Below are 27,451 nucleotides of genomic sequence, written 5' to 3'. Positions count from 1 at the left end.
GGAAAGTACAACTGCCCATCGACTGAAAGGTGTGTGCAGTTCCCCTTTGCACACTACTGGCGCCGTGGTCTCTCCCGACCAGTCTGTCATCGTGTCACCACTCATTTGAAATGGTTCTTCCTCTTCGCTTCTCTCCCCAACCCTCTGGCTAGTCGTTAATCTAGCCATCACCAAACAGCTGTCCGGGTGTTTCCTTGTTTCAGAGGTCTTGCCTGAGGTCTGCTGAGTACCACAAGCTGTTGTTACCAAGCTCTGTCCACTATCTGCCCCGGTTAGAGAGAGAGCTTGGAAGGATGCCATAGGTAATGACTGAGGCACACTTTTTGTCTTGTTACAGAGGAGAAATCGATGTCTTCATAGAAGGTAGCCTTTAGGTAGCTGAGCAGGCGTGATTGGTCTCCTTTGGAGTGTGTGTTGAAGATTATCCTTTTGTAACATCCTGATATTGTGTTGGTGTGCTTCTGTGTTGCCATTGTGTTTTGGATTGTTGAGTGATGGAAGTGAGTGGGTGGAGTGAGCCGTTGCCTTGTTTGCTAGTGCATGAGAGATGAATGCATCATTTGTTTGCATGACTATAGCCAAAAGCAGAGGTTCTAGCCCTGGACCCTCCTCTGGACCAACCTGGCGCCCCCCTGCCTTTTTTCACCTTTTCCCTTGGATGCCTGGGCAGGGTATGCCCTGGGACTTAATTAGAAAGGAGAAGGGTGTGGATGATAATTTGAAGCCTCGGTCCGAATTAGCTGCCGTGGCCATAGGTAACCTGCCTTCACTTTGGCAGCGGCAACGTTTTCGGATTGTATTTTGGGTTGGAATTGGAGATCACCATATTGAATCCTAGGTCATGAGTGATTGACTCGGATCAGTGGTCTTATTTTCTGCTAGGCTGGCTGCGGGTGCGCTTCTCCCTCCAGGCCCACAGTTTTAAAATGTATTTTTTGTTTCAAAACACATTTTATTAGTTTTCCAAGGTACTGGATGGGCAATGCCCAAAGCAAACATTACAAATACATATCGATGTAGAAAGCACCATATTTTTGAGAACCTAATCAAACTGGCCTTTCTTACATCTGGCCTAACAACGAAAATGTAGCACTGAACATCCCTCAGCCGCAATAGACTGGGTGTGTGTGCGCGTTGACGTCAGGGTTACCCGTCTGAGTCTTAGTGACTAGTCGGGCATTTTTATATGTATTTTATGTGCCTAGTTCTCACTGCTCTAGTTGGCCGGTCTTGTTATTAAGTAAGCATATCGTTCTTGCCTAATTCTCTAGTGTTTAGGCATATTTTATTCACAAAAGAGAGCACGTAGCATTAAAAGGAAACTCCTGTGTTGGATTTTTATGACTACTTTAATGGTACTTTCTTCAAGATTTCCATATCCGTTTTAAAGCCTGGATGAGGTGTACAAGCGGTTTGAAAAGTCCCTTTCCTTTTCTCTTCCTGCTCCATGCCTTGTCCTGGAGCCCGTCAGCAGCAACGGCTCCTTCCCCATCTCTCATCTGAAGACCTCGTGCTGCAGTTACCTGGTCCAACCCCGGTTTGGCGGTTGTCCAGAGTTCAGTTATCTTTAGAACGTGTTGCCTTTGATTGTTTAACGCCTCCTTGGGCACTCCATACAAACCGGATGCATGAAATGGGCGTTTGATGTGCTGGATCCGGTGGGGGTTTTTTTCCCTTCAGTTGAGGCGTCGTACTTACTTGCGGTTTGCAGTTATATGCTGGCAGCGTGCGTTCATGGCTCCCGCTATTATGAGATTCGTTTTTTTAGACATTTGTGGGTTTTTTTATCCATGATTATTTTTTATCTCCTAAATCAACATTAATACATAGTTATTCACAGTACTGATATAAAATCAAGTTGCAACAAATATACTTCAAACATTTAAATAATGTACACTCGAGCCCTAGATATGTGTAGTGCCGTTATCAACTTTATCTTTTAACTTTATCTGAAAACATTGTGGTGTTAACGTGCACATTTTCAGAAATGTATGCTTCTGAAAGGAAAATAATTGTAGCTCCTCATGCTACGAGTCTGTAATGTTTTTACAGTTACGATTTGCATATTAAACTGTAGGCAAGGCCTATTAGCTTTTATTTTAACATTAGTATTTAAAGGAGAAATGCCTGAATTCTGGCTGTATTTCTGTGTAATACCAAAGTGAAAAATAGGTGCGCTATTATCTCTTGATCATGCTGCAGTTTTGAATTTGAGCAGTGGCGCATGGAGGGGGATTGACTTGGTTGTTTTTCAGCCTTTCGTCTCTTGAACCAGATATGCATTGTCTAGTAATGCCGGCATCTTTTGACCGTTAACCTGGCGGTTTCTCCAACGGCAGAGGCAGTTCAAAAGTGTTCTAGAAGTCGAATCTTTCTTTAACGTTAGCAGTGTCTTTTCCAAACCACGCTGGGGAGGAGCACTGTCGTTGCTTGCTACCAAAATGGACCAGCGGCCCGAGACTATTTATGATATCTTGTCTGCCCTTCCGGGGGTGGGGTGGGGGCTGCACCTCGCCGCGGGTACTTTTGTTTGCCCAGATGTGAGTTGAGGAAGGTGGGAGGGCTGTGTCTGTCATGACTGTATTGTTGGCTGCTGACAGACCCCAGTGTTTATGCGTCTGCGACGGAAGCTATGGCACAGGTGTTCTTTGCTATTGGCATCATCATACGCTGAGATCCTCTCGATCCGCAAATGCTGAATGAATGAAGAGGTAGTGTTTTCTCATATTCCAAAATGCTACTGATCTTTTTTTAGGAAGCAGCTTAACAATTCTGCCTCACATTTTCCTATTGGGTTTAGCCTGCACAGTGCTTGCGCTGTGCTTGAGAAATCGAATATAAGCAAAAAATACTTGACTGCTTAGAGCTCGCCTATTACGTACCATTCATACCATTGGTTGGTTCCAACGTCACTAGTTTCCCTGCTGCTTATTGGTCAGAGCCCTTCCTTACCCTAGCTTCCTCCTGGTGCTCTGTGTGTGTCCCTGCCACGGAGCATGGACCAAGTACAGCTTTCTCTCAGAGGCCAGTCTTCTTCACTGGCCTCTGGCTTCTGTGAGTACTTTAAAAAAAAAAAAACTTTTCTCATGCACTCTTAAGAGTGCATGTCTCTGTAGTCAATGCTCCCTCTGTTACAGCTCCTGCTATGCTGTGCAGCATGTCTTTTTAAAAAAAAAAAAAAAACTTGACAAAAGCAAATGGATCTTGCATAGGTGAAATCTATTGGCTTTGTCAGAGTTTGTTTTTCCATGGTTATCTGGCTCCACTTCTTATGGTAAAAGGACGTTTTAAACATGTTCTGTTGTACTGATGGAGGAGGCGTTTGTGGCATCTGTGTGCCGCTCTGTGGATGTGGGCCAAGAAGGAATGGCAACACCCGGGATTTCTCTACTTCGCTTTTCCTTTTTCTGCTTTCTTTGGGTTGAGCCTTGATTTGTTGCTGGTTTCTCGCTCCTTTTCAAAGGAGTAGTGCAACTGGACTCTCGTGAGATTGCTATCGCTTGTCTTCATTGCCTTTGAGGGCACTAAATTGAGTATTAATAAGTAAGGGCTGAAGTAAAATATAGAGGCCCATAAATCTAAGACTTTATGGTGAAGTAGATCTATGATCTCTTTTTATACTTCTCATTTTTGGTGTTTTATACTAGGTTTATGGTTTTATTTGACTAATAATATACATATTAAATTCAGAAATGAGCTTTGGTGAATGGTAGTAAAAAGTAGTCGATATGAGTGCCCACATCAACTCTCATTAATTCTTCAGCTAAGAAAAGCTTGCACCACATAGAATCTGTGTTTTTTTTTTGGCTCACCACACTTTATCAAGGGGTGTCGAACATGTCTGTTTGTGGGCTCCATTGTTTAAAGTGGCCCTGCAGTATAGAGAAACATAACCCTTTTCTTTACCCAGCTCTACATCTCTAACTATCTCCAGCAGTAGGCATTCTAGACTGTTACTTTGTTTGATGTCAGCTAGGGTATTGAGAAGTGTTGACATATTTTACTGGGTGGCCCTTTTAATACATTCAGTATTGTGATTGTAACTCTCCCACCTGGAGTGAGGTTTGTTTACCCAAAAACTGCCCCAGGGGACAGAAAATCCACTAGACACCAGGTATTTCAACATGGCGCCAGAACAAATAAAAGGCTAGGGGGACTAATTCTGGCATGGAGCAAATTCTGACACCCAAAAATGTGCAATAGGGTCTATCTGCCCCCTGATGACTAAAGCATCCCCAACCCTAATGCTAAAAGGTAAATTTTGATGATTTTTTTTTATTTTTTAAATCACATCGGTAGCCAAGTGGGCTAAGTCCCTATATCATCCTACTTCTGTCTTGAATTGCTGTATTTAGTGGACATAATGGCACGGGTTTTGTAAATATGCCACTGTGGCAAGAAATTACAGATTAAAATGTGTCACAAATGGCTGTTTTCCTACTCCTTTTCAATATATTTTTATTTCAACTGTTTCATTGAGGAATCTAGACAAATGACCCCTTAATGAATTCAGTTTTCTCTATTTTTCAGATATGTTTAGGTTTACGGGATCCCCCATGGGTTTCACACCTATTTCGGCCACAGACTGGAAGTAGTCTGAAAGCATAAAAATTAAGAAAAATTGGCTACCTCTTACTGAAAGGCCGAAACTGTGGTGTGGTGGGAAAGAAAAAAGTTTTTTGATAAAGCTCTGTGTTCCTGAAAGCTGGGAAGATGGTGATTTTAACACAAGAAACCTTTTGTTTTTGCCATGTTTAGGGAAAAAACAGTGAGCACTCTTCAAACCACGTGTCCCAACAAAAAAAAAAACTTTAGCTATAACCTGCCTTTCTTTTTTGGCGACCCCAAAGGAATCTGCAAACCTTAATACCTTTAGGATTCCCAGGATATTGGGTAAATAAAAAAAAAAACCCACAATTTTTGTGTGAATACCTCATGTGGAAAAAAGTTATGAAGGCCTGTGTGTGAACTCCCCCTAAATAGCCAAAAAATGGTGTAGCATTCTAGGGGGGAAAGCCTAGCAGCGAAAGTTACTTGTAATTTGCAACTTGAAGCAGATAATAATGGCATACGTATTGTATATGTTTCTGTGAGGCTCTCTGACACCCTGTGGATGTAGTTAGCGTAGTATAAAACTTATAAATAAAGAAAAACATCTTGTCCTGGTTGGATTCCCACTAAGTTTTTTTCTGTTTCGTCAAAGCACCCTCATATTGTAAAGTCGTAGGTGTCTTCTGCAGGTTTGTGGCAAGATATACAGCTTCCTGTGGGTGGTTTATGATTCGCCTGTGAAACCTGGCGGCTCTGGCTGGTTCCTGCACTTTGAGGCATTCCTTACCCTTGAAACTGCAGCCTCTTCGACCTCTGTCTCTTGCTTCCTCCGCCCTCCAGTCTCACACCTTCTGTTCGAGCATTTATTCCGTCAGTTCTTTTTCTTACTCCGCCTTGAGTGCCCCCTTTACTTTGAAGCTAGACCCTAGGACAGTTTTCAGACATTAAAGTCTGCGCTATCCAGGCAGACGTGCACACAAGTGTAAAGTTTATCTGTGTGGGTTTGTTGTGACTTTCTGTTCCCTTCCTCTCCTTTCAGCCGCCATCATTTAAATCTCCCGTGTTGTGTCTTTGTGCCTCTCCTCATACTTTCCTTTGGTGCGTCCTGCCTTTGGAAGCGCCGTTACAACCCGCCACGCTTGCCCAGCATGTTATGCAGAGTTTGGCGGTAGCCACAATTTTCCAACAAAACAGGCCGATGTGTGATTTTGTGGACTTGCCTGTCACACTTATAATATCGCACAAAAATACTTCACCTGTAAACGATTCTGGGAGAGGGGAGCTAGCTCGAGTCTTTGTGAAGCTTGTGAAGGGAGATGAGACACTGCCGCTGCTTCAAATGCCTTTGGCCCTGCTTGCAGTATAGTGGCGCCTCTTTCAATCATTCGATGCATGTGTATTGTCCCGCTTTTGAACATAACCTTTGTGCAGTCAAAAGTTTGTTGTCCCACTCTCCACACCAGACAGATGTTGGGCGGCTGAAGTCCACTGGTGTCACCTCAATTTGGAATCCATTTTAGTGAGCAAATTACTTTTTATTGTCTGCTTGCTGTGTGCTATTTTGCTTGTGACCTTTCACTCCCTTGCCCCTGGTTCGGTCTCCCCCGCCCCCCCAGCTCCCTCCACTTATCTGCATTTTAACCCCCCTCAAAGTCGGAAATAGTTGAGAGTGTCGGTTTACTGCAAGTCAATCCTCTGAGTAACACCCGCCTGTCTCTGCAGTGACCACCCTTGCTTTGTGGTCTCACACTGGCATGTTGGGTTTCTATTTCCTGTTTAATTTTAGGACGCCTGACGCCCGCCGGCGGCTACTTGTTCTGCAGGGCAGGCACCAGAAGATCTGATCTGGGTTAGGGATGTTGGAACTACTTCAGAAAGAGTCTCTCCTTGTGGGAGTCAATTTTTAGGTCTTGCCCTCAGACTGCGTGCATGCCTATCGCTTGGTGGCGATCTGTTGTATCTAAAAAAAAAAAAAAAATATGCGGCAGCACGTGTCACACGTTACTTAATGGTATTTGGCGCTTGGCCCAAGTACAGGTTGATTTAATTGTATTAGTGTCTGTCCACTGCACCTGCTGTGATTTAGATACAATTCTGTTTTTTGCATTTTTACATAGAAGGTCCCAACTGGAAGGTATTGGGGTGCTTAACATGAGCACCGATTACGTTACACAAGTTCACACTCATTGTTTTAGGCAGGGGATATAGTGACTTGCCTAGAATCGTAGGATGTGGTATTGAGATTCGAACCATGTCCCCCTGTCGGCCTTTTTGTAGTGCCACAGGCCCCCTAGCACCCCCCCCCCATCTACCGCATTTAGAGTTATAAAAGAATACGAGGTCATCTTTTCCAGAAGGAAAGCACAAGCTTAGGGCCGAGCTGTAGAAAGGAACAATAATGGCATGAACCACCAATTCTTTGCCTTGCTCTTGTACTACCTTTCTCTCTGATGAAGACCTATTTATTAGGTATTTTACAAGTAGTCAAACAGTGAGATTTAAACTTGATCGGACGCTAGGGGGTTGTCATTAAAAGTACAGAAACTCTAATGCTGCAGTTACTGCAGCATTAGAGTATAAAAGAAATGAATGTATTGGGGCATTTATAGTATATTCAGTGCTTTAAATGTCCCAGCACCCCTTCCCCTCAGAATACCGGAACTTCTCCAATAACAAGGAGAGTACCGATCCCCCTGCGTGGTTACCACCCCGGTTCGAACATGTCCCACCCAGCCATGGGGCCTTATGTCACCGACAGACCGCTTGGACAGTCCCCCAGTCTAATCACTCCTCTCGGGCGCGGCGCATCCCTAGGAGTTCACTTGAAACCCTGCTCAGCGAACACCTGACCCGACCCTTCCACAGACCAGACTCCTCATGACACAGGTGACGAATAACACAAACATTCACATACTCACGCTCAATACCCGTGGCCTACACACCCCGCGTAAGCGCTATGCGGTATATGCTTATGCGAAGCGACAGAAAGCGTCCATTCTTTGCCTGCAGGAAACCCACCTTAACTCAGCCGAAGCAGGCAAGCTGCGAGCAAAGTGGCGCGGACTCCTCTGCGCCACGACATACTCCTCGTTTGCCCGGGGGGCACTGATATGGATCCGCCTGGGTACCCCTTTCCGGGAGCTTAGTCGGGTGGTGGACGAAGACGGCAGATTCGTTCTACTGGAGGGGCTCTTGGACGGGAGGGCGGTCCTCTTGGGGAGTATTTATGCCCCGAACATCGATCAGGATAAATTCTGGGACCGACTTACGAACGCTCTAGCCCAATTCACGCATGTGCCCTGGATATTGGGCGGAGATTATAATTGTATCCTAGATCCACTACTAGATCGGTCGCATCCCCCGCCTCCGCACTCCTCCGCCTTCAGACACATCGAGCGCTTTAAAGTCTGGGTCGCACATTGGTCGCTCACAGACGCATGGAGATTACACCATCCTCAGGCCCGTATTTATTCTTTTCACTCCATCCCGCATGACCTGCGAGTTCGACTCGACCGTTTCCTTTGTACAGCAACGCTACTCCCGCAAATATGCCACTCGGACTACTTGGGTAGAGTCGTCTCGGATCACGATGCGCATCTGCTTAGTCTTCAATGGAGACCTCCGCGACCCCCGGTCCCCACATGGCGATTGGCACGGGAATGCCTCACAGACCAGGTTTTCAAGCACGCACACCAAAGTAGCATTACAGAATACTTTACGCATAACACAGGGACTGCGTCATCGCCCCTGGTCGAGTGGGATGGCTTCAAGGTGGTAGCTCGCGGGGAGTGTATCCGGCAGAGAGTGGGGATAAGACGTACCTTGGAGCAAGCCTTAGAAGGCGGAACAACGATTGGCCACGGCCACGAAAGCGGCTGATCAGTCGGTGGTAACAGCGGCCCAAGTCGCCCAAGCCAAATCGGCATATCAGGAGGCGTGTGTGGATTTTCGACGCCACAACTTTCGGTCTTATGCGTCCCGTATGCACAGAGACCGTGATAAAACGGGCACGCTCTTAGCATGGCTCGCCAGGCAGGATGCTGAGGTCCGGCCCATCACTGCGATCATAAACTCTCGGGGCACCTTGGTACAATCCCAGGATGAGATCCTCCAGGCCTTTTATCACCATTATTCGGCGGTCTACACTGCCCCCTCATCTCTCGCTCCAGGGGCCATCGATCACTTACTCGACCCCCCCCCCCTATCCCTCTCCCAGATTTCGGCTACAGACCGGAAGGGGCTGGATGCCACGATCCAAGCCACTGAGATTACAAGTGCGATTCGTGCTCTGGCCCGTGGTAAGGCCCCCGGTCTAGACGGGTTCCCACTGGAATACTACTCCACCTTTGCCCCTTCGCTGACTCCCCGCTTATCAGCAGTACTGGACTCGGCACTCAAGCTTGGTCAACTGCCCCGTTCCATGAGAGCGTCGGTGATCGTGACATTCCCGAAACCCGACCGAGACCCCCAACTCCTAGCCTCCTATCGCCCCATAACGCTACTTACGGCGGACTGCAAAATTTTGGGGAAAATTTTAGCAGACGGGTACTCGCAAGTCATTCGTCCGCTGGTCCACCCTGATCAATGTGGTTTTGTCCCGGGACGGAACACCTCACAATATTCGGCGCCTTTTTCATATCCAGGACCAACTGGGCGATCGCTACCCGCGGGCGGCGTGCCTAATTCTGGACCTTGAAAAGGCGTTTGACACCATCACATGGCAGTTCCTCTTCGCCGCCCTCGGACGGGCGGGACTAGGTCCCACGCTCTTAGCCTACACTGGTCTCCTCTACACCGATCTCACCTCTCGGATCCGTCTTTGTCGCTACATCTCCCCGGAATTCGCTATACACAGAGGGACACGACAAGGGTGTCCCCTCTCACCCTTATTATTCACGCTCGCGGTGGAACCCTTGGCTATCCGGCTACGCCGGGACGGGCAAGCTTGGGGTATTCCACTGGCGGACGTTATCCACTGCGTATCCCTGTACGCGGACGACCTCCTCATATATCTGCGAGATGTGACGGCGGATCTCACTACACTCGAGACCGCTCTGACAGAGTTCTCGGAGGCCTCAGGCCTGCAAGTGAACTGGGACAAGTCGATGGTATACCCTCTCCACCCGGATGCCCCCTCTCAGGACGTCTGGATCGGGAACCGGAAACTATTGTGGGCAGCAGAGGGCCCCCGATACCTCGGGATTCGTTTATACCACTCCCCAGTCGACCTCTACGAAGGTAACCACTGCAGGGCGCTTGCGGGGATACGGTCCTCCATTGGATTCTGGCGGAACCTCCCGCTGGCCCCAATAGGCCGAGTAGCTTTGGCTAAGATGATTCTAGTTCCGCGGCTTTTATATTATTTTGCTAACCTCCCGGTCATCCCACCCCGCTCCTTCTTTAGAGACTTGGATTCACTCCTCAGCTCTTTAATATGGGGTAAAGGGCGGCATAGGATCGCACTAGCAAAGCTGAAGTTGCCCACGACGCAGGGGGTCTTGGCGCGCCGTCGTTTGAGGCCTACTTTCTAGCATCACAGCTTCAGTGGCTTTCGTATTGGACGGCAGACAGATATACACTCGAAACACATACAATCACGGGTCGTATAGCCCTGCCGGAGCTGCATCGTCTGCTTCTACCTGGATTCCGTCCTGCGCGTACCTACCCCCTACAGGTTGATATAGCCCGGAAGTGCATTCAGCGCATACACCGCATGGCGACGGATCACCCCCCATACACACCATTACTGCCACTAATCGGCTGGCCCAGACATAAGGGGTTCTTTACTCCTGCTATGCTTCGGGAATGGACGTCTAGAGACATTACCGGGGCGGAGGTACTGTTCGAAGGGGGACAGCTCCGGCCATACCGACAGCTTATGGGCGAATATGACTTACCCCCCGGGCAGTTCCTGATACACCGACAACTCCTTGGCTGCTACCGACCATACTCCGATCTCGCACTGGGGGAACCTCCCACTCACCCTGTTCTACATTCAATCTTGCGAATGGGATCGGGATGTCATCTCATCACTTGGCTTTACAAATCTATCCGGGAACTGGCACCCCCACTGCTGGGATCTCATCGGGTTCTGTGGGAGGAGGAAGCGGGACGATCGTTTCAGGATGACGAGTGGAACAGAGCGATAGAGTTCCCCAAAAAAGTCTCCAGGAACGCTCGGTTCAAGAATATACAATTTCATATCCTACATAGGGCATACCTAACGCCTGCGCGCCTTCAACGTTTTTTCCCCGACACGACCTTCCTTTGCCCTTGCTGTCAGGCGGGAGACGCCGCCTTCTCACACATGTTCTGGACCTGCCCGGGCATTCAGACCTACTGGTCATTTATCCACACGACGCTCAGGGATCTCACTGGACTGCCCCACCTAGCTACCTGGGAGGGCTGTGCACTCTGTGTTCTGGGAGGGAGGAAACAACACAAAATAGCAATGCGCTTTGTCTTCCTAGCACACCTACTGGCCAAACGCTGTATAGCCATGTACTGGCGGGCCCCCTCAGGTCCCCCGATTGCGGCATGGGTGGGGGCCGTTCTCAAGTTGGCGGTGGCCGAGGAAGACTCAATCCGGGAGGAAGAAGCCAAAGGTATACGTAAGGTCCCAATTTCCCTAGAATGGGCGCTCCTGCTGCACCAATTTAGGCAGTCCCAGACTCCAGAGACCCCGGTCATTGACTTACAAGCCCCCAACACTATACCACTTCGCACCATACAGTCCCCCGAGGTCGGAGACCCCCCCCCCCTCCACGACCCTCCGCGCTCCCCTCAGATACATCGGGTCTGGCTCTCCCTAGTGGGAATGCTCCACAGTAATCCATATTAGCCCGCATTCACACTCCCCCCTAGGTGAATAGTGGCTGCCTGACAGTGGGCAATACTGGACTCATGGTAAACGCCTCGCCCCGACGCTAAGCACCCCATGGCACTCCCCAGTTCAGTTCTCTCCCCTAGTTTTTCTTTCACTGGCACAGACCTGCTATACCGCAGACCACGCTCACACCAACCACGGTGTAAATGTAATCTTACACTCAATGATGGTCTATCCTGCTATGTATATGCTGCAGTCATTTATGTGAAACGTGATAATTGTCAACTTTTACAACTAAATGCCAATAAAAAGAATTTTCAAAAAAAAAAAACCAAGGAGAGTACCGGAGCTCACTGCATCAGGTTTGCATTTCAGATCACGAAGTTTTGTGAGCATGCATCTCCTTTTGACACTGGCCCATGTTTACACAATGGCAATTTCACACCGGTACGACGCGCCATAGCAGAACAACGTGTGATGTCACTTGCCAGGTAGCTTTGCGGCAGGAAGTAAGGGGAGCCCTTTGAAGCACGCCGTTTGCTCTGGCTTCCCGTTCTTCTTTACCAGCGCAGGCAGCAGGGCGGGAATCGAGGAGCCATAACTTTCTGAGGAGGAGGCAGGAGCACCGGCAAGAATCAGGTTTGCCACCCGTGCCAGTCAGATTCAGGGTCATGCGAAGAACCTTCTGCAACTCGTACATAAGCGAGTGCCCTTCCCGCCGCCCCTGCCCCTAGCACACTGAATGGGAAATTATGTAGCGTAACGGCCAGAGCTACTGACTTTGTGTAATGTAACTGGTGCTCATGTAAAGCTCACCAATAATTTCGGGCTGAGTTCACGCTTATATAAAACTGCTGAAAATTCATGCACCCCCCCCCCATATGCCTCTGTTTAATTTCTTATTGATGCTTTACCAAACTGTATTTTTAACATGCAGTTGAATTCCAAATCGTTCTACAAGAGCTCAGCCAAGGCTGATGACCGACTCACTAGTTCTTTGTAGCTACAGCTCCCAAAGTTGATAAACCGACTATAGAAGCATTCGACCAGTGTGCATTCCTGAGCTTTGAAGCACATCCTAAACATATACAGGGTGCTTCATGCAAGCAGCCCTCTGGCCTCCGCTTGTAAAGAGGTTCACTAGTGAACTGGAGTAATGAATGTCACATCTGCCTAGAATCACGTGGGTTGTGTTGCTGCATCATGCTGACTTTTTTTAGTGAGGGTACAGAGGGTAGACCAGCAGAGGGGGCAGAGGTATCGGGGGTACAGGCACAGTACAATAAAGGTACATAGGTGGATTTTCCCGAGGGTCGAGTTGCAGTGCACTGAGGATGCAGAGCTACCAGATGGTAGAGATCAAATGACCTGAGGAGGCAGCGATGTCCTAGGGTAGAGATGCAGCGCCCAGAGGCTGCGGAGGCAGAGATGTCAGAGGGTAGCGATCCAGTGCAGTGAGGGTGCAGAGGGCAACAATGCAGTGCAGTGAGGGTGCAGTGGAGAGAGATCCGAGTGTATCGAAGGCCTCGGTTTGTAAACTGACTCGCTTGTGAACTGGGTTTATAAATGCCATATCTCCCTAAATCCATGTAGGTGGTCGCTGCAATGTGCTGAGTTAGTCAGCGAGGGTACGGAGGGTAGACTGGCAGAGTCACCAGGGGGTACAGGTGCAGTACACAGACCGTGCATAGGCAGATTTACCAGAGGGTCGAGATGCAGTGCACTGAGGGCGCAGAAGCATTCAAATGTGACTCCGGTGCCACTTGTGCAGAGGCAACCTTCATATATGCAACATTTGAAAGAGAATGTTAAAAGTATCCTTAGTACATGCAATGGCACCAGCAATTAATTACAGACAAACAATTTGTCATTGTTTGCACCCAGATAAATACTTGAGCCCTTTAAATGTTTGTCATTAGCCTTACCCCCGCCTCCTTGCCACGCCCCCTCCCAGGCTACAGCTCAATTTGATGAGTTCTGCACTTTTCTCCCATTTAAAGCGCTGCGTATATTAGTCTTGTAATTTGCTGCTGCTGTGCAATAACCAAGGCCACTGGAACTGTGGGGCACGGCCGACTAACCTCGCCTCTTTCCCCGCCCCCTTATTTTAAGATGTGCTGCTGTACAGCATGGCTATAAAAAAGATACTGATCAAGTGAATATATCTTGTCTAGGCTTGTTTATTTATTTTAGTCATGGCCTGCTTGATCCCACAGGCGTACAAACCCCCTCAGGTCCCTTCTTCCTCTTTTCATCTGCAATTGCCATCTTAAACCAGTGGACTGGATTAGCTTCCCTTTAAACACCACATTCTTCCACGTAGACTTCGATTACAAATGTTAACACCATGAAGTCTCCAGGGAATGTGTAGTTCTCCTATCCTGTTCTCAAATGGGAACATACAGCATTGATGCTTAGAGCAAGCGAGGGCTGCGTGCAGAACACCAAGAGGGGGCGATCACAAACCACACCTGGAATGATTACCCTGAAGTCCAGACTGCACTCCAACAGCAGAGTGGTGCTGATGCTACAGCTAGGTGAGCGCTGAGAATTCCTATACTGTTGTTCCCTAGGCTTTGGCCTGTCCCGATTGTCCAGTTTACTGGAGTTTGAGTCACACACTACTGCTCTCCATGACCTCGGTGTCCCCCTGTACACCTACGGAGGAAAGAGCAATCTGCCAAGCCATGACCTCCCGGGACCAGAAACCAGCATCCCGGGTCCCATGTCACTGGAGTCAATCTGGCCTGGCTGATGTGGGGTGAAACCCTGAAACCTGTCCCAGGATGTTTGTTTCCGGTCCAGGGATGACCTGACGTGGCCTGGTAGTTCGGGCTGGACTTATCCCATGGTGAGCAGGGTCAAGACTGATTTGCCAATGGCTGTGTCGAAACTGGAATGGCATGGTGTGCAAAAAAATGAATTTAAGCCCAGATCTCTGTACTGGGGGTGAATGTTTAACATTGTTTCAGCATTCCATCCATCAGTTGTTGTTTTTGCACTATTTGAGGGTAAGCGCAGGTAACTGGTCGTTGTGTGTTAAAATAGAAATGGTTGCTGTGCCCTGCGCACAAGTCACAGGCATGCACACTGTGGTGTTATTGAAGGGCGTGTGCCACGGGGCTTTGTTCTTTTTCTTATTGACACCTGCAGCTGAGGAGGCTTTCTACCAGGGATTCTGTAGATCGTGTTATCCGCTCTGGTCAGGGTTCTTAAAACTTGTAGAAACTTTTTTAAAGTTTGCAGCTGAAGTTTGACATTAATCGTGAGGCAAGAGGCACAATATATCTAAAAGGGCTAGCAGCTTTATAATTTCCTGTAGTACAAGACGATCACGCTCACGTTTCATCCATGATGCAGTATCTCTCAAACATATGACCAACATCCCTTAAAAGCCCTTGTCAATTTTTCGCCTTTTACCTGTAGTATAAAATGAAAAGCACTGTTAATGTGCCTTTTTATTAATATTAAACTAAGATGTTCATACCCTTCCTACACTGACTTCCACACTGTAGAAGTGGTGCAAGTTGGTTACTACCACAGTATGCGCTGCTCTTGTTTCCCTATGTCGGATTAGATGAGATGTCAAAGCAGTCTTTTTGGTGTCCACTTCCGAGGATGACCTCTGTCCTTATATGTGCAATCCCATCAACACTCCCGCGCGTGAGTGGCTTTTCCTGCTGGGACCTCGAGCCAGAGCACTGAGTATTGCTACCATGAACCGTTGAAGCCGTGCGGCATTAGTCTGTTAACGTTTGGGTTGACTTGTAGGTAAACCAGAGCTATCCGGTAATGAGTTAAGCAGGATACCCTCCTGAGTAAATTTAAGTATTCAGTTATTTTTTCTTACAAGTGCCTATTTTTTTAGTCTTTACCAGTTAGAAATGCTTATTCTGAGAAGAAACACTCCGGTGGCAACAGAGTAGTAGACTGCTCATACTCCAAGCCTTAACAGAGGCCTTCTTAAACACTTGGCGCAGCGGCCCAGGTGGAAGAGATGGAGATGGGATACATGTCGTGTAGCCGGCGTTGTTAACCCTGTGCCGTGCTAGTTGTGAAGAGCTAAAGAGGGTACTGTGCAATGGCTGGGCGCAACAATCCGTTACTGCCTCCTCCAAGGTTGTCGAGAGTGTTGTAGCCTGCTCCAGAATCCGGCGCTAGCCACTGAACTGACAAAGCATAGGAGCAGCACCACGTCCAATAGCACCGAACTGCTTGATGCCCCATCTTGTCAGTCTGAGTGCTTCCAAATCTGGTCTCCGGGGCAGAACTTCTAAGGTCAGCGGTGAAACAAGATGCACACCAGCGCATCCTGCATAGTTTAAAGTTTTGACTGTTCTGGTACATTTGCAGACGTACCCTGAATTTGAGACCGATTTGAATGTAGGCACGACAGAATTCGCTTACCTCCCCCAGGCACCTCACTGAACCTGCAGAGTGCTGTGATGTGTGAAGCCTTTTCCAAGACTTCCCCGAAGGACCACTCTTGAACCTAAAAGTGCTTTACTAGGCGTTTCTTTTTTAGGGCGCTCCTAAAAGACAGCCCAAGCTGCCTATATGCAAAAAAGACCCACTGTCCGCTTGGATCCCACCATTTACTTACCACTAGCTGGTTTTATTGTTGCTCATTTGCTTGATTTTTATTTGTTCGCTTGTGTGGACTTTGCTTCCTCCTTGTGTTTCTCCCTCATCTGGAGCATAGCCTTGTTACTTGTGTCCTTCCAATGATTACTTTTCAGGCACCTTTTTGGTTAAACCCTCCCCGAGGATGATTTACTGTGGTCTCCCACTTGTGCTTCTCTACCTCTCTTTACCATGTTGCCTTTTTCTTGCCCATGTGCTTCTTCCCCGGCCCTCCATGTTGGGCATAACCTTGTCTGTGTCTCGCCTTACGTTCCTTTCTCACTTTTGTGCCACTTTTTCATCCCCACCCACTTGCTCCTCCTCTTAGAGTGCTGCTTCCCCTTCCTCTTACCTATGGTATTCGTTTTTTTATTTACCAATCTGAGATCCTTTGCCCCGCCCTCAAAAAAATGGCGCCCACTTCTTTTTGTGGGCTTGCATGTGTAATAGAACATACACATAACTGCAAAATGACATACCCGAGTTAACACACTTTAAAAAAAAATAATAACTTGTTCGCTATTCTGTACAGCGTGGCTACAATGCATTAGCAAAGTTAGTAGGCCCCATAGACAAGATCTATTGTCTTTACCGAAGCTTGTTGATAGATGATGTTCTTTCACGTCGTCTTGGAATGCTTTCGTTTTGAATCTTCAGTGCTGGCCCATTCCCTTCAGCTCAGATAAAGCACAACGTACTTGTGCTCGAGCCTGCTTTTCTTTGCAACAGTCTGATTCACCACCAGTGGTGGCTGGTGACATTTGAAAGTGGTAGGGCGTTAAAGTTGGCTCTGAATTTTATGTAGCAAGCAAAGCGAGCAAACTTATTCACTCTCTTTAGCACACTCTTTTCACTCTCCCCCAAATGCACTTCCTCACATCTCCCTCACTTCACCTACCTCACACATACAAAGCACTCACTCACATGTAAGCACTTTATTTTCTTTTACTTTTGCCTTGTAAATATTTTGACATCTGTGTACCTCCTTCACACACATTTACACAGAATTTCGATTGCAACTGGAATACATGACCATTGCTCTGTATGTCCCGCAGGGAGGTCAACCCACTGACAGGCACTTTGCTTTGGCTTCAGCGTCAGCTCTCAATGAAAGCCCCTCATAAACACCTGGCACGGAAAGTATGTACTATGCAAGAGTGATAAGATGCATGAATAAAGATGGAGAAACGGCAGGACGCGCTGGCATCGCCACGAGAAGTGGCGATATCATCCAGATTTAAATTAATACAACTTAAGATACTGCACCGTACCTATTATACCAGGACACTACTATATAAACTACACAGAGCCGACACACCACTTTGCGTCCGACAGTGTGGAGAGCCAGGCACGTTCTGGCACATATTATGGCAATGTGTACACATCCAGAAATATTGGAAAGCAGTCATGCGTACAGTTGCGCAAGTCACAGGGGCAACATTGGTCCCTGAACCCAGGGGGTGCATCTTGAACATCTGGGAGGAAGTGGACATTACGCAGACAGTGCAAACATGGGTGGCGCTGGGGATGGCTTTGGCGAAAAGAGACATTGCGCAACAGTGGGGAGCCAGGCAGGCCCCGACCCTCCAAAAATGGTGTAATGGTATGGACGATCTAATGGTGACGGAGAAATCGGTCTATGTACACAGAAGATGCCCCAAAAAATGGACTACGATTTGGGGGAAGTGGAATGACTATCGAGGGAACATTTGTGACCCCCCCGCAGGACGAATCCCTGTCAGATGATTCAGACTAACTGGGGGTGTGTGTGGAAGCAAGACACGAGATGTTTGACATGGTGGAGGAGGAGGGTGTTGGGGGCATGAGGAGACATAATAGGACCCTTGGTCCTCGGCAGTGGCTGACACGAGCAAACTGTGATGTACTTGATAAAGCAACATATGGTATTGCAGTATTGGTTGAAAATGGAAAGGTTAATAAAAAGAGTTATAAAAAAAAAAAGATGGAGAAACACTACATGATGAAATAGCTAACACTTGGGGAATGCAAGATTAAAATGTGAAATACAATAGGAACTAAATCGCTCACATGCATTACCTTATCGGTTTTAACAGCCGTTGTTCGTAAATGAGTCCATGTTTTTGGCATTAATGTTAAGGGCATGAAGCTAGGGCCAGTTTTTACGCCATACAGCATGTAACTGTCTTTACTATAAGAACATATTTATTCCTTTGCTTTTGACTCAGATATTCTGATCAACTGTGCAACTTTTACCCTCACACAGCCAATCAGGGAGATGCTACAGGAAGACAGCAGTAATCATTTTGCCCTTAAAAGTAGAAACTGGGGAGATGCTGCTAAACGACACTCTTAACCTCACCACCCTCTACCTGGATGTGCGGGGTCGATGCCCTGGACAGACAGGCTAAAAGATAATACACGAAAGATGAGGGCATCTAATGATGGAGGGCCTAGACCATGTGGTGAGGTGGGATAGAAGAGCCCATATTGTTCGCCAATACAGAACAACGCTACAAGAATCTGTGTAGGAAAACGGAACACACACAGTGGGAAGCAAACCCTTTTTAAATTAATAAAAGAACAGTCCCTTTGGCTAATCGCACACGTTTCTGTTTAAAAAACCTGGGCAATGTAGATGCTTTTATAAAAGGCGATGGGTCCATTCACGGGGATCGTCTGTGGCGCATGTCACAAATGGGGGTGCTTCAGTGCACTAAAGTGTTGCTCTGCCCGAGCTGCGTCAGGCTTTTATTCGGTTAATTTTTAATACAGTCACCCATATTTTTGGGTCTCGCATTGATTTGAAAACTAAAAACAATTAAATGCTTGTCAAGGCCAGGTGTATCGAGTCCTTGAAATACTTGTTTAATAGCTGAGGCCAGCAAATGATTCATTTTCAGCATTACCTTGTGTTCTGCTTGGGTTTTCGGATCGGGTGGAACCCGCTCTACAGAGCCCTTCTGACCCAAAACAGAACGTTACCCCCTCCCTAGGGTCTTTTTACACCCAAATAACCACATATATACGTACCACCTAAGGACAGGGAATTAATATTATATACCTCACAGCCTCGCAATCTCAGCAACCACAGTCTCGCGGCCTTAGGCAGACCCAGAATCTCCTACCCATTCGGCAGCGACACACAAAGTCTCGCGGTCTCAGTCAGACCCAGAATCTCCTACCCATTCGGCAGCGACACACAAAGTCTCGCGGTCTCAGTCAGACCCAGAATCTCCTACCCATTCGGCAGCGACACACACACACGATCTCGCGACCTCAGTCAGGTCCAGAATCTCCTACCCATTCGGCAGCGACACACAAAGTCTCGCGGTCTCAGTCAGACCCAGAATCTCCTACCCATTCGGCAGCGACACACAAAGTCTCGCGGTCTCAGTCAGACCCAGAATCTCCTACCCATTCGGCAGCGACACACACACACGATCTCGCGACCTCAGTCAGGTCCAGAATCTCCTACCCATTCGGCAGCGACACACAAAGTCTCGCGGTCTCAGTCAGACCCAGAATCTCCTACCCATTCGGCAGCGACACACACGATCTCGCGGCCTCAGTCAGACCCAGAATCTCCTACCTACCCGGCAGCCTTAGCACGAGCTCATCCTATTGTTACTGCGGTACACAACAGGGGAATCGGGGTTACCATATATCAGATCACACAAAGACTATTAGTTGAGCACAACCTGTTCTCTAGTTCGAGGGGCTTGTTTCCCCCCTCATCCAGTTACCACTTACCTGACCAGGACTAACCTCTGTTCATTTTAAGGCAACTCTGACTAAAGAATAGGCTATCCTCCTATACAAAAGTACACAACACATGCTAACGTACAACAAGCTAAATACTTTATTTAAATGCCACATGCACATTCGCAGAATACATTATATATATAGACAACCTGCAAGGAAAGTGAAAGGTTAAGTTGTATACTCTAAAGAAAAAGGGATCGACTTCACCTTGAGGGTACGTCGCCTGTACTCAATGGTCATCTAGGTTCCCTTCTCGTCTATGCCTCGGCTTAGCCTGGAAGTCACCCCTCTGCAGTTGTGGGTCTGCTCCCTTCTCCCTCTCCGAGTCACTGGAACCTCGTCCTTATCGGCTACTCTCTCCTCTTTGGATTCAAGTTCATAATCAGTCTTCCCTGGAATAAGTAATAGCTCTTCTGCTAACGGCCAGATGCCGCCTATGGTCTAGAAGCAAGTGCCCTTATCTCACTCAGACTTTCACTAATATAGAAGTGCATTCCCTCATGGAAATTTCCAGCTCGAAACCTGCCGCCCACCAAATTCCTGTACCTCCCCGTACCAAGGACACTTTCCCAGCCGGCCGGCCTGATGTAGTGTCTTCGGCATGAAGAAAAATACAATCCTTCGATAAGGGCCGGCCTGGACCGGTTCTCTCCGAGCGAATAACACCTCATAACTAAAACATCCCCCTCCCTCTGGAAAGGTCCCGGGCTGCCGGAGCAGAAAGAAAGATGGAGTCTCTCCCGTTTGAGGCCTACCAGGCCTGAATTCAACACAGCTCCATGAAACAACCTCACTATAGGGCAAATTATCCTCAAGGCTAACGAATCTATTCCCTAGGCTATGTATATAGGCCCTGAGCTAAGGGTAGGAGCACGGGAAGATGTCACAAGTGTCTAATAGATAGGCCCTACTCACTACTCCAGTCCTTAGACTCGGATGGAAAGAGACTGAAGTCATATGGATTGCTCTGCAACACCGGAAGGCCGGGAAAATCGAGCAGTACATTCCACCCTTGACTTCAGTCTATTATATATATATACTAAGTGGAACTAACATCTGTGGAAGAATAATATGAAACAAAACTAACTGATCTATGTCTAGTACCAGATGTGCAGAATTGAAGCAGTGAAGGGATACACTGAATAAAACAACAGATAGAAATTAAAACAACAAGAGCAATCAAAATGCCACCTAATGTGTGGCGTAGCATATTCATGTCTGGCAACCAGTTAAAGAGCCAGTCAAACCAGCTCTGATCAATGTGTTTCCTAACTTCATTAGTTAGGTCATGCAATTTATCTATGTGTGCACGAATGGATTGTGTATGATCAGATAAGTTAAAACAGCAAAGGCCTTCAAAGTCCGAGCATCCATGTCCATGTTTAAGCAGAAGATAATCAATGGCTGCTCTATTTTGCAAGATGGCTCTACGTTCACCCTGGGCGTCTAATAGTAAGTCAGATAAGACTGTGGAAGTATGATTAATAGATTTGACCATCCAGCAAGCCATTTTCCCAATGGATTTAGCATTATAAACCGCCAAAGCAGGGACACCAATAATTGAAACAGCTAGACTAAGGTATTCAGACTTGGAATATAAATGCAAAGATGAGTCACAATCCTCCTGTAACGTAGTTGTATCTCGGAGCACACGAGAGTTGGCATTTGGATGTGATGAGAACATAAGTAAACTGAGTCTAGTAATGGCACACGGGCCTCCGGAAATGTTCGCAGGGACATAGGGCCAGGAAGTATTACCACATGAGAAAAGCCATCCGGCAGGTAGCAATATTGCACGATAGTGACTGGGAGTAACTACCAAACTATTGCAAGTCATATTGTTCTGGACTGAAACACATGTGGTCGGTGTCCTCTGGAAACACAGAGTTCGTTCATGAGATGTGAGAACAGTGGCGCCTCTTAACTTGAGACGTAGACATTCAGAAATTGCATTAGGATTACATGTGAGGAAAAAGCATAGATCACCTTGTGTAATGTTATACGTAGTTATTTGGGATTGGATGGGAAGTTGCTCATTCGGCAGTTCAGTACATAAAGGACAATATGCATGGGTAGCAAAATCACCCAGAATAATATTCGGACGAGCCTTTGAAACGTTAAAGATGCTTATTAACGTCTCCAGCGAGGCGGGGACAGCAACTAGGCACGTCGCTAAGATATCGTGCACAGATCTCATCGGTGTCAAACAGAAGTGAGGGGCATCAGTTACTCTTTTCGCCAGCAGTGTCCAAAAGTTCGATGACGAGTCCCACGCATTGAAGGAACGCAACACTCTGGTTCCCAATTCATCCCGGGTTAATGGGATCCCTTCTCTCTCTCCGAAGTAGACCGAACGGTGTCCAGTACCGACACATCCTGCAGCAACAATCCAAAGAATGATCTGAAAAAGAACCAAACACAGGCATTAATCATTCTCGTAAATAACATTTATCAGCTGGGACAGCTTCCCAGCTATCTTTCCCTGGCCTCATAACCAAAATGGTGTTATCCTGACCGGTGGCAATAACCTCTGCTTGTTCAGGGGGATTCTTAGGCGATTGCACCCAAATCTTGGCTCCAGGGTTATCCGTAGAGCCAAAGCCTTTCTGGCCTTGTACAGTTAGCAAAGTTGGGGCAGTGCCTTTCATTATTTCACCACTGAAAACAGGCATAATGAGTAATTGAGCCACTCGGTCGGTGCGGTGTATCAGCAAGTCATTCTCACTGCTATTTAGCAGAAGTACCTTAATCTCTCCCTGATAGTCGCTGTCAATTACCCCTCCAAGTACCTGGATGCCTTTTACAGCCAGCCCCGATCTAGGGGCGATCAATCCAAAATTCCCCGGTGGTATATGAATACCAACACCGGTAGCAATGATGACCCGATTTTTGCTTTTTAGAACGGTGTCATCCATGGCATGCAAATCTAAGCCTGCCGACCCTGGGGTCGCTCTGCATGGAGCCAGAGCTCCGGAAGTAATTTCCCAATACATCACAGTTTCATTAATTACATTAGGCATAGTCTCAACCTTTGGGGGGAACAAACGCATAAGTGGAGATTCAGCATTTAAAAAAGGACGATTATTCAGGATTAATAGTGCTTGGGGTAAAAAGTCTCGCCAATTTTTATACTTGTCATCTGTTAATTTACGTAGCTGATCCTTTAACAGACCATTCAATCTCTCCACCAGGCCCGAGGCCTGCGGGTAGTAAGGTATATGAAAGATCCATTCAATATGGTTTTCCACACAGAATTCCTGTACCAATCTTCCACGAAAATGGGATGCATTATCAGATTGAATTTGGAATGGCACACCATAATACATCATAATCAATTCTAATGTTTTAATGGTATTCAATTGGGTGGCTTGCTTACATGGAAAAGCTACCAGCAAACCACTATATGTATCGACAATTGTGCAAACATATTGACAATTTCTGCTCATGGGAAGGGGTCCGATGTAATCAATCTGCCAGATTTGAGCGGGCAATTTCCCGCGATGTAAATGACCTCTAACAATTTGGGGTACTTTACGCTGTCTGATATGCTGACAGACGGGACAATGTAGAATAACATTTTTGATTAGGTCCAGGGGAATATAAATTCCTCTATCAGCAGCCCACCTGCTAGTGGCCTTCTCTCCAAAGTGTCCTGCCTTCTGGTGTGCCCATTTCGCCAATCCCGCAATATCAGGATCTTGTCTGTCCACCACTGCCTCAGCAATTTTAGATTTCTCATCTGCAATGTTATGAAAAAATTTGTCAAGAGAATCTATTGGGGTGTGAGCATCCACGTGGAAGATGGTAACAGTACTCTGTGGGAGCATTTCCCAAATCTCTTGCCATAACTCTTTTCCCCATAACTCTTTGGAGTGTAACCTCCAATTATGGGAATGCCAGGTCGGTAACCAAACGGCCAGTCCATTGGCAGTGGACCAGGAGTCGGTGAAAATATGGCATACACCAGGTAACTCCTGTTTCAAAACTTGATAAACGGCATAGAGCTCTGCGAACTGACTACTCTTCCCTTCACCAGTTGTGCTCAACAGTTTCTGTGTGATCGGATTATAAGACACCGCCTTCCAGTACCGTGTAGTTCCAATAAATTTTGCTGACCCATCTGTGAACCACACAAGGTTCCTGTCCTCGACGGACAAATCATCAAAAGGTTTACCCCACTTGACAGGAGACTCCTGTTCTAAAGGTACAGAACACTCACTCTCAGTCTCAGTCGATGGTGCTTGCGCCACTTGCTCATGTAAAGACTCAACTCCTTTCGGACCCACACGTGCCCTGTCTTGTATGTACCATTTCCATTTAATCACACTCGCCTCCTGAGCATGCCCAATTCGATGAGTTTTTGGTGAACTCAAAACCCACTGCATAATAGGAATTTCAGGACGCAAGAATATGTCATGTCCCAATGTTAATTGCTCGGTATCCACCAAAGCCCAATAACAAGCAAGTAGCTGTTTCTCAAAGGGTGTATAACGCTCACCAGCATCAGGTAGCTTTTTGGTCCAAAACCCTAATGGTACTTTGCACCTGCCTTGTTTCTGCCACAGACTCCAGTTTGCATAAGGGCCTTGCACAGACACATTCAAATCCACATCACCATCACGTACAGGCCAGAGATCCATAGCATGTTGAATTGCCTCTTTCGCCAGACTAAATGCATCTTGCTGTTGCTTACCCCATTCAAATGCATTCTTTTTACGTGTAACACGGTACAAAGGGGCCAATATTTGACTCAAATGAGGAATATGCTGGCGCCAAAAACCAAATAAACCAATGAAGCTCTGGGCTTCCTTCCTATTCCTTGGAACCGAAAAATCAAGAATCTTCTGTTTAACTTGAGGGATCACCTCGCGGTGTCCCGCATGCCTATTAATACCTAAAAATTTTACAGCTTGAGACGGACCTTGTAATTTGTCCGGATTGATCTCCCAACCTTTCCCACGCAGACACTCAATGACTCTATCTAATTGTGTCTGAACATCCTCTTGTGTTTCGCCTTGGATCAAAACATCATCAATATAATGACATATCTGAATTTTGGGATGAGCTGGTACCTCAGTCAAGTGTTCTGCCACCAGCCGGTGACAAATCGTAGGACTATGCACATAGCCCTGAGGAAGACTTCTGAACGTCATCTGACGCCCGTTCCACGTAAAACTGAACTGTTCCTGACACTCAGGGGCAATTGGAATAGAAAAGAAAGCATTAGCAATATCGATGGACGCATACCAGGTACCTGGATGTGTTTGGATTCTTTCAATCAGGGTGATAACATCCGGTACTGCAGCAGTCAAAGAGGGCGTGTGTTTGTTCAATTCTCGATAATCAACAGTCATGCGCCAAGAATTATCACTTTTACGCACCGGCCAAACAGGATTATTCCAAGCAGAAGTAACTGGAGTTATAACGCCTGCATCAACCAACTCCTGAATGGTGGTGCTAATCTCTTCATGACCACCCGGAATACGATACCGCTTCTGACAAACCACTTTGGTCGCCTGGGGAACTTGTATGGGGGGCATCCTTAAACGACCAACCCGTATAGGTCTGGACGAGATATAATGCGTCGTTCCAAATTGGTAACACCCATCATCAAGATGCAATGTCATTCCCTTCAAAATATCAATTCCAATTATGAATTCTAGAAGTGGCACCACTAATACAGAATATTCCTTTCTAGGGATTCTACCTATTCTCATTTCAAGAAAAGTTTGAACTGCAGGGGTTTCCTTTCCTCCTAATCCGGTAATAGTGAAAGGCTGCCCTGTAAATTTCTTTGATTTTCCATGAATAAGAGTGGCCTCCGCTCCTGTATCAACTAATGCTCGGGCCCTTTGGATATTACGATGTCTCCAAAAAATATCAATATCTACATAGGGTCTATTATCTCTGTGAGCCCATCTGTGTACCGGAGCTTGACCTATTCCCTAGTCATTCTTACTGCATTCTGTGTACCAGGACAAATCAGGATAAAGACTCTCACGTTTCTTAGGTATCGGTACCTCCTGTTCATATCCATCTCTATTACGAAATGGATTCCTGTCCTCTACATTGCACTGCGAGTTTCGATCGGCCAAACTGTATCGATCCTCCCTCCTTCTCAATTCAGGGGATTGATCCCTATCATCTCTACGTCTACTGTAAGCATGATCATTTCTCCCCCTTTCCTTTTCCCCCTCTCTCTCCCTGTCCCGCTCTCGACGAGGGGACAGATCATGTACAGGACGCCGATCATCACAACGATCAAAGCGCCCACGGCGATCATCATCACCGCTACCATCAGAACAACCACGATCACACTCAGTCGTCCGAACACGCCGGGCACCCTCCTTCCGGTCCAAGCCCCGTTTGCGAAACATTTCCCACAAACGAGCAGTAGTCTCACCATCAATGTCCTCCCGACGCACACCATCAGCCAAAAGACCAGTAAAGATATCACGTCTAGTAAATTTATATTCACCAGGAGTACGAGTGTCAGACCGGGACTGACGTTCAGGTTTAAACCACTCACCCAACTCACCGAGTTGGCGTACCGACTCCAACACCGTAGATAGTACATTACCAGTCTGGTTAATCAACAAAGTCATCATGACCTGCTTGTAGGCAACAGGAGAAGAGCGAATGATACGATTCCGCACCGAAGAAGTCAACAACCCATCAAGCAACCTGTCAGCAGTGCCCAGAAAAATAGCCGTTTTCATCACTTCCTCCTTAAGACGTTGCGCAGCATCACGCAAAGTATACCACGGCTTGTCATTGACAGGCCAGTCAGATTCAGTAGGATACTTCAAATTGCAACCTTCAGTTGCCAATTGGAGCAAAGAAATTTGACCACCACCATTATAGTTACGAAAATGATCTTGCACAGTAGAATCCAAACTCAAAGAACAAAACTTCAAACAATCGCCAGTATCCAACATAATACCAGCAGCGCCTAGTTCATAAAGGCGCACCATCCACGTGAGCAAAGTCTCACCAGTCCGCTGCCGAAAGCGTTGCAAAATATCACTAATTTCTTGCTGGGTAAAATCTTCCAAACAGTCCAAAGAAATACCCTGCGGAGCATTGGGAGACTGCTGCAACTTCCGACGAAAAACCGGGTGCGCAGAAACAACGGGACGAGCATCACAAGGAGCCCGAGCAGTACTAGTAGAGGGACAGTCAGTGTGAAAAGTATCAATCCCGCCCGAAGAACGAGCGCAATCACGGGGTGCACCATCAGAGGTGCGAGAAGTAGACTTACTGTCAGGACGGGAACGAGAAAGCTCATGCATAGCACATTCCTCACCCGAGGAACAAGACGTAGTCGAGTCCCAGATATTACCATCCCATTCATCAGGATTCCAATCCAGTCCAGCTTTCGCCACGACCAGACGCACTTTACGCGACGAAACACGACCACGCCTGTTCTTGTACTTATAACGAGCAATCCGCACAGCCGCCCTTTCGGCAACCGTTTGGTAAGTGTCAAGTTTGTCGGAAAGCAACTTATTTTGACACCGCAATAAAGTGTTAGAATTCTGAATCTCAACAAGGTGTGATTCCGCATCCTTAAAAGAAATCTGCAATTTCAGCAACCTCTCATGCAGAATCCGATACGCAGACAGAATAACCCAACCTCTGCGCCCCAAAGCGGGAACCTCCTCACCCTTCAAGACAGGTGCCGTCTGCAAACAAGCAATCACGTCA

At 47.1% G+C, this 27,451-nt stretch overlaps 2 protein-coding genes across 2 annotated transcripts in view; one reads left to right on the top strand and one right to left on the bottom strand.

Moving 5' to 3' along the window:
• The window catches only part of LAMC1 (laminin subunit gamma 1), a 329,476-nt gene that overhangs the window by 58,612 nt on the left and 243,413 nt on the right, over positions 1-27,451 (top strand). The gene's annotated exons all lie outside the window — the stretch shown is intronic.
• Positions 20,743-27,451, bottom strand: part of LOC146833833 (uncharacterized) — a 338,179-nt gene continuing 331,470 nt past the window's right edge. The window contains exon 3 of the mRNA XM_085601732.1: positions 20,743-22,145. Within this exon, the coding sequence (XP_085457858.1) occupies positions 20,784-22,145 (1,362 nt within the window). The 3' untranslated portion in view covers positions 20,743-20,783. The remainder of the gene's footprint in view (positions 22,146-27,451) is intronic.

The sequence above is a fragment of the Triturus cristatus genome, chromosome 4_2, assembly GCF_964204655.1.
Source record: "Triturus cristatus chromosome 4_2, aTriCri1.1, whole genome shotgun sequence".
NCBI classification, from domain to species: domain Eukaryota; kingdom Metazoa; phylum Chordata; class Amphibia; order Caudata; family Salamandridae; genus Triturus; species Triturus cristatus.
The sequence above is the reverse complement of the archived record's forward strand: the minus strand, read 5'-3'. Positions and strand labels throughout refer to the sequence as shown.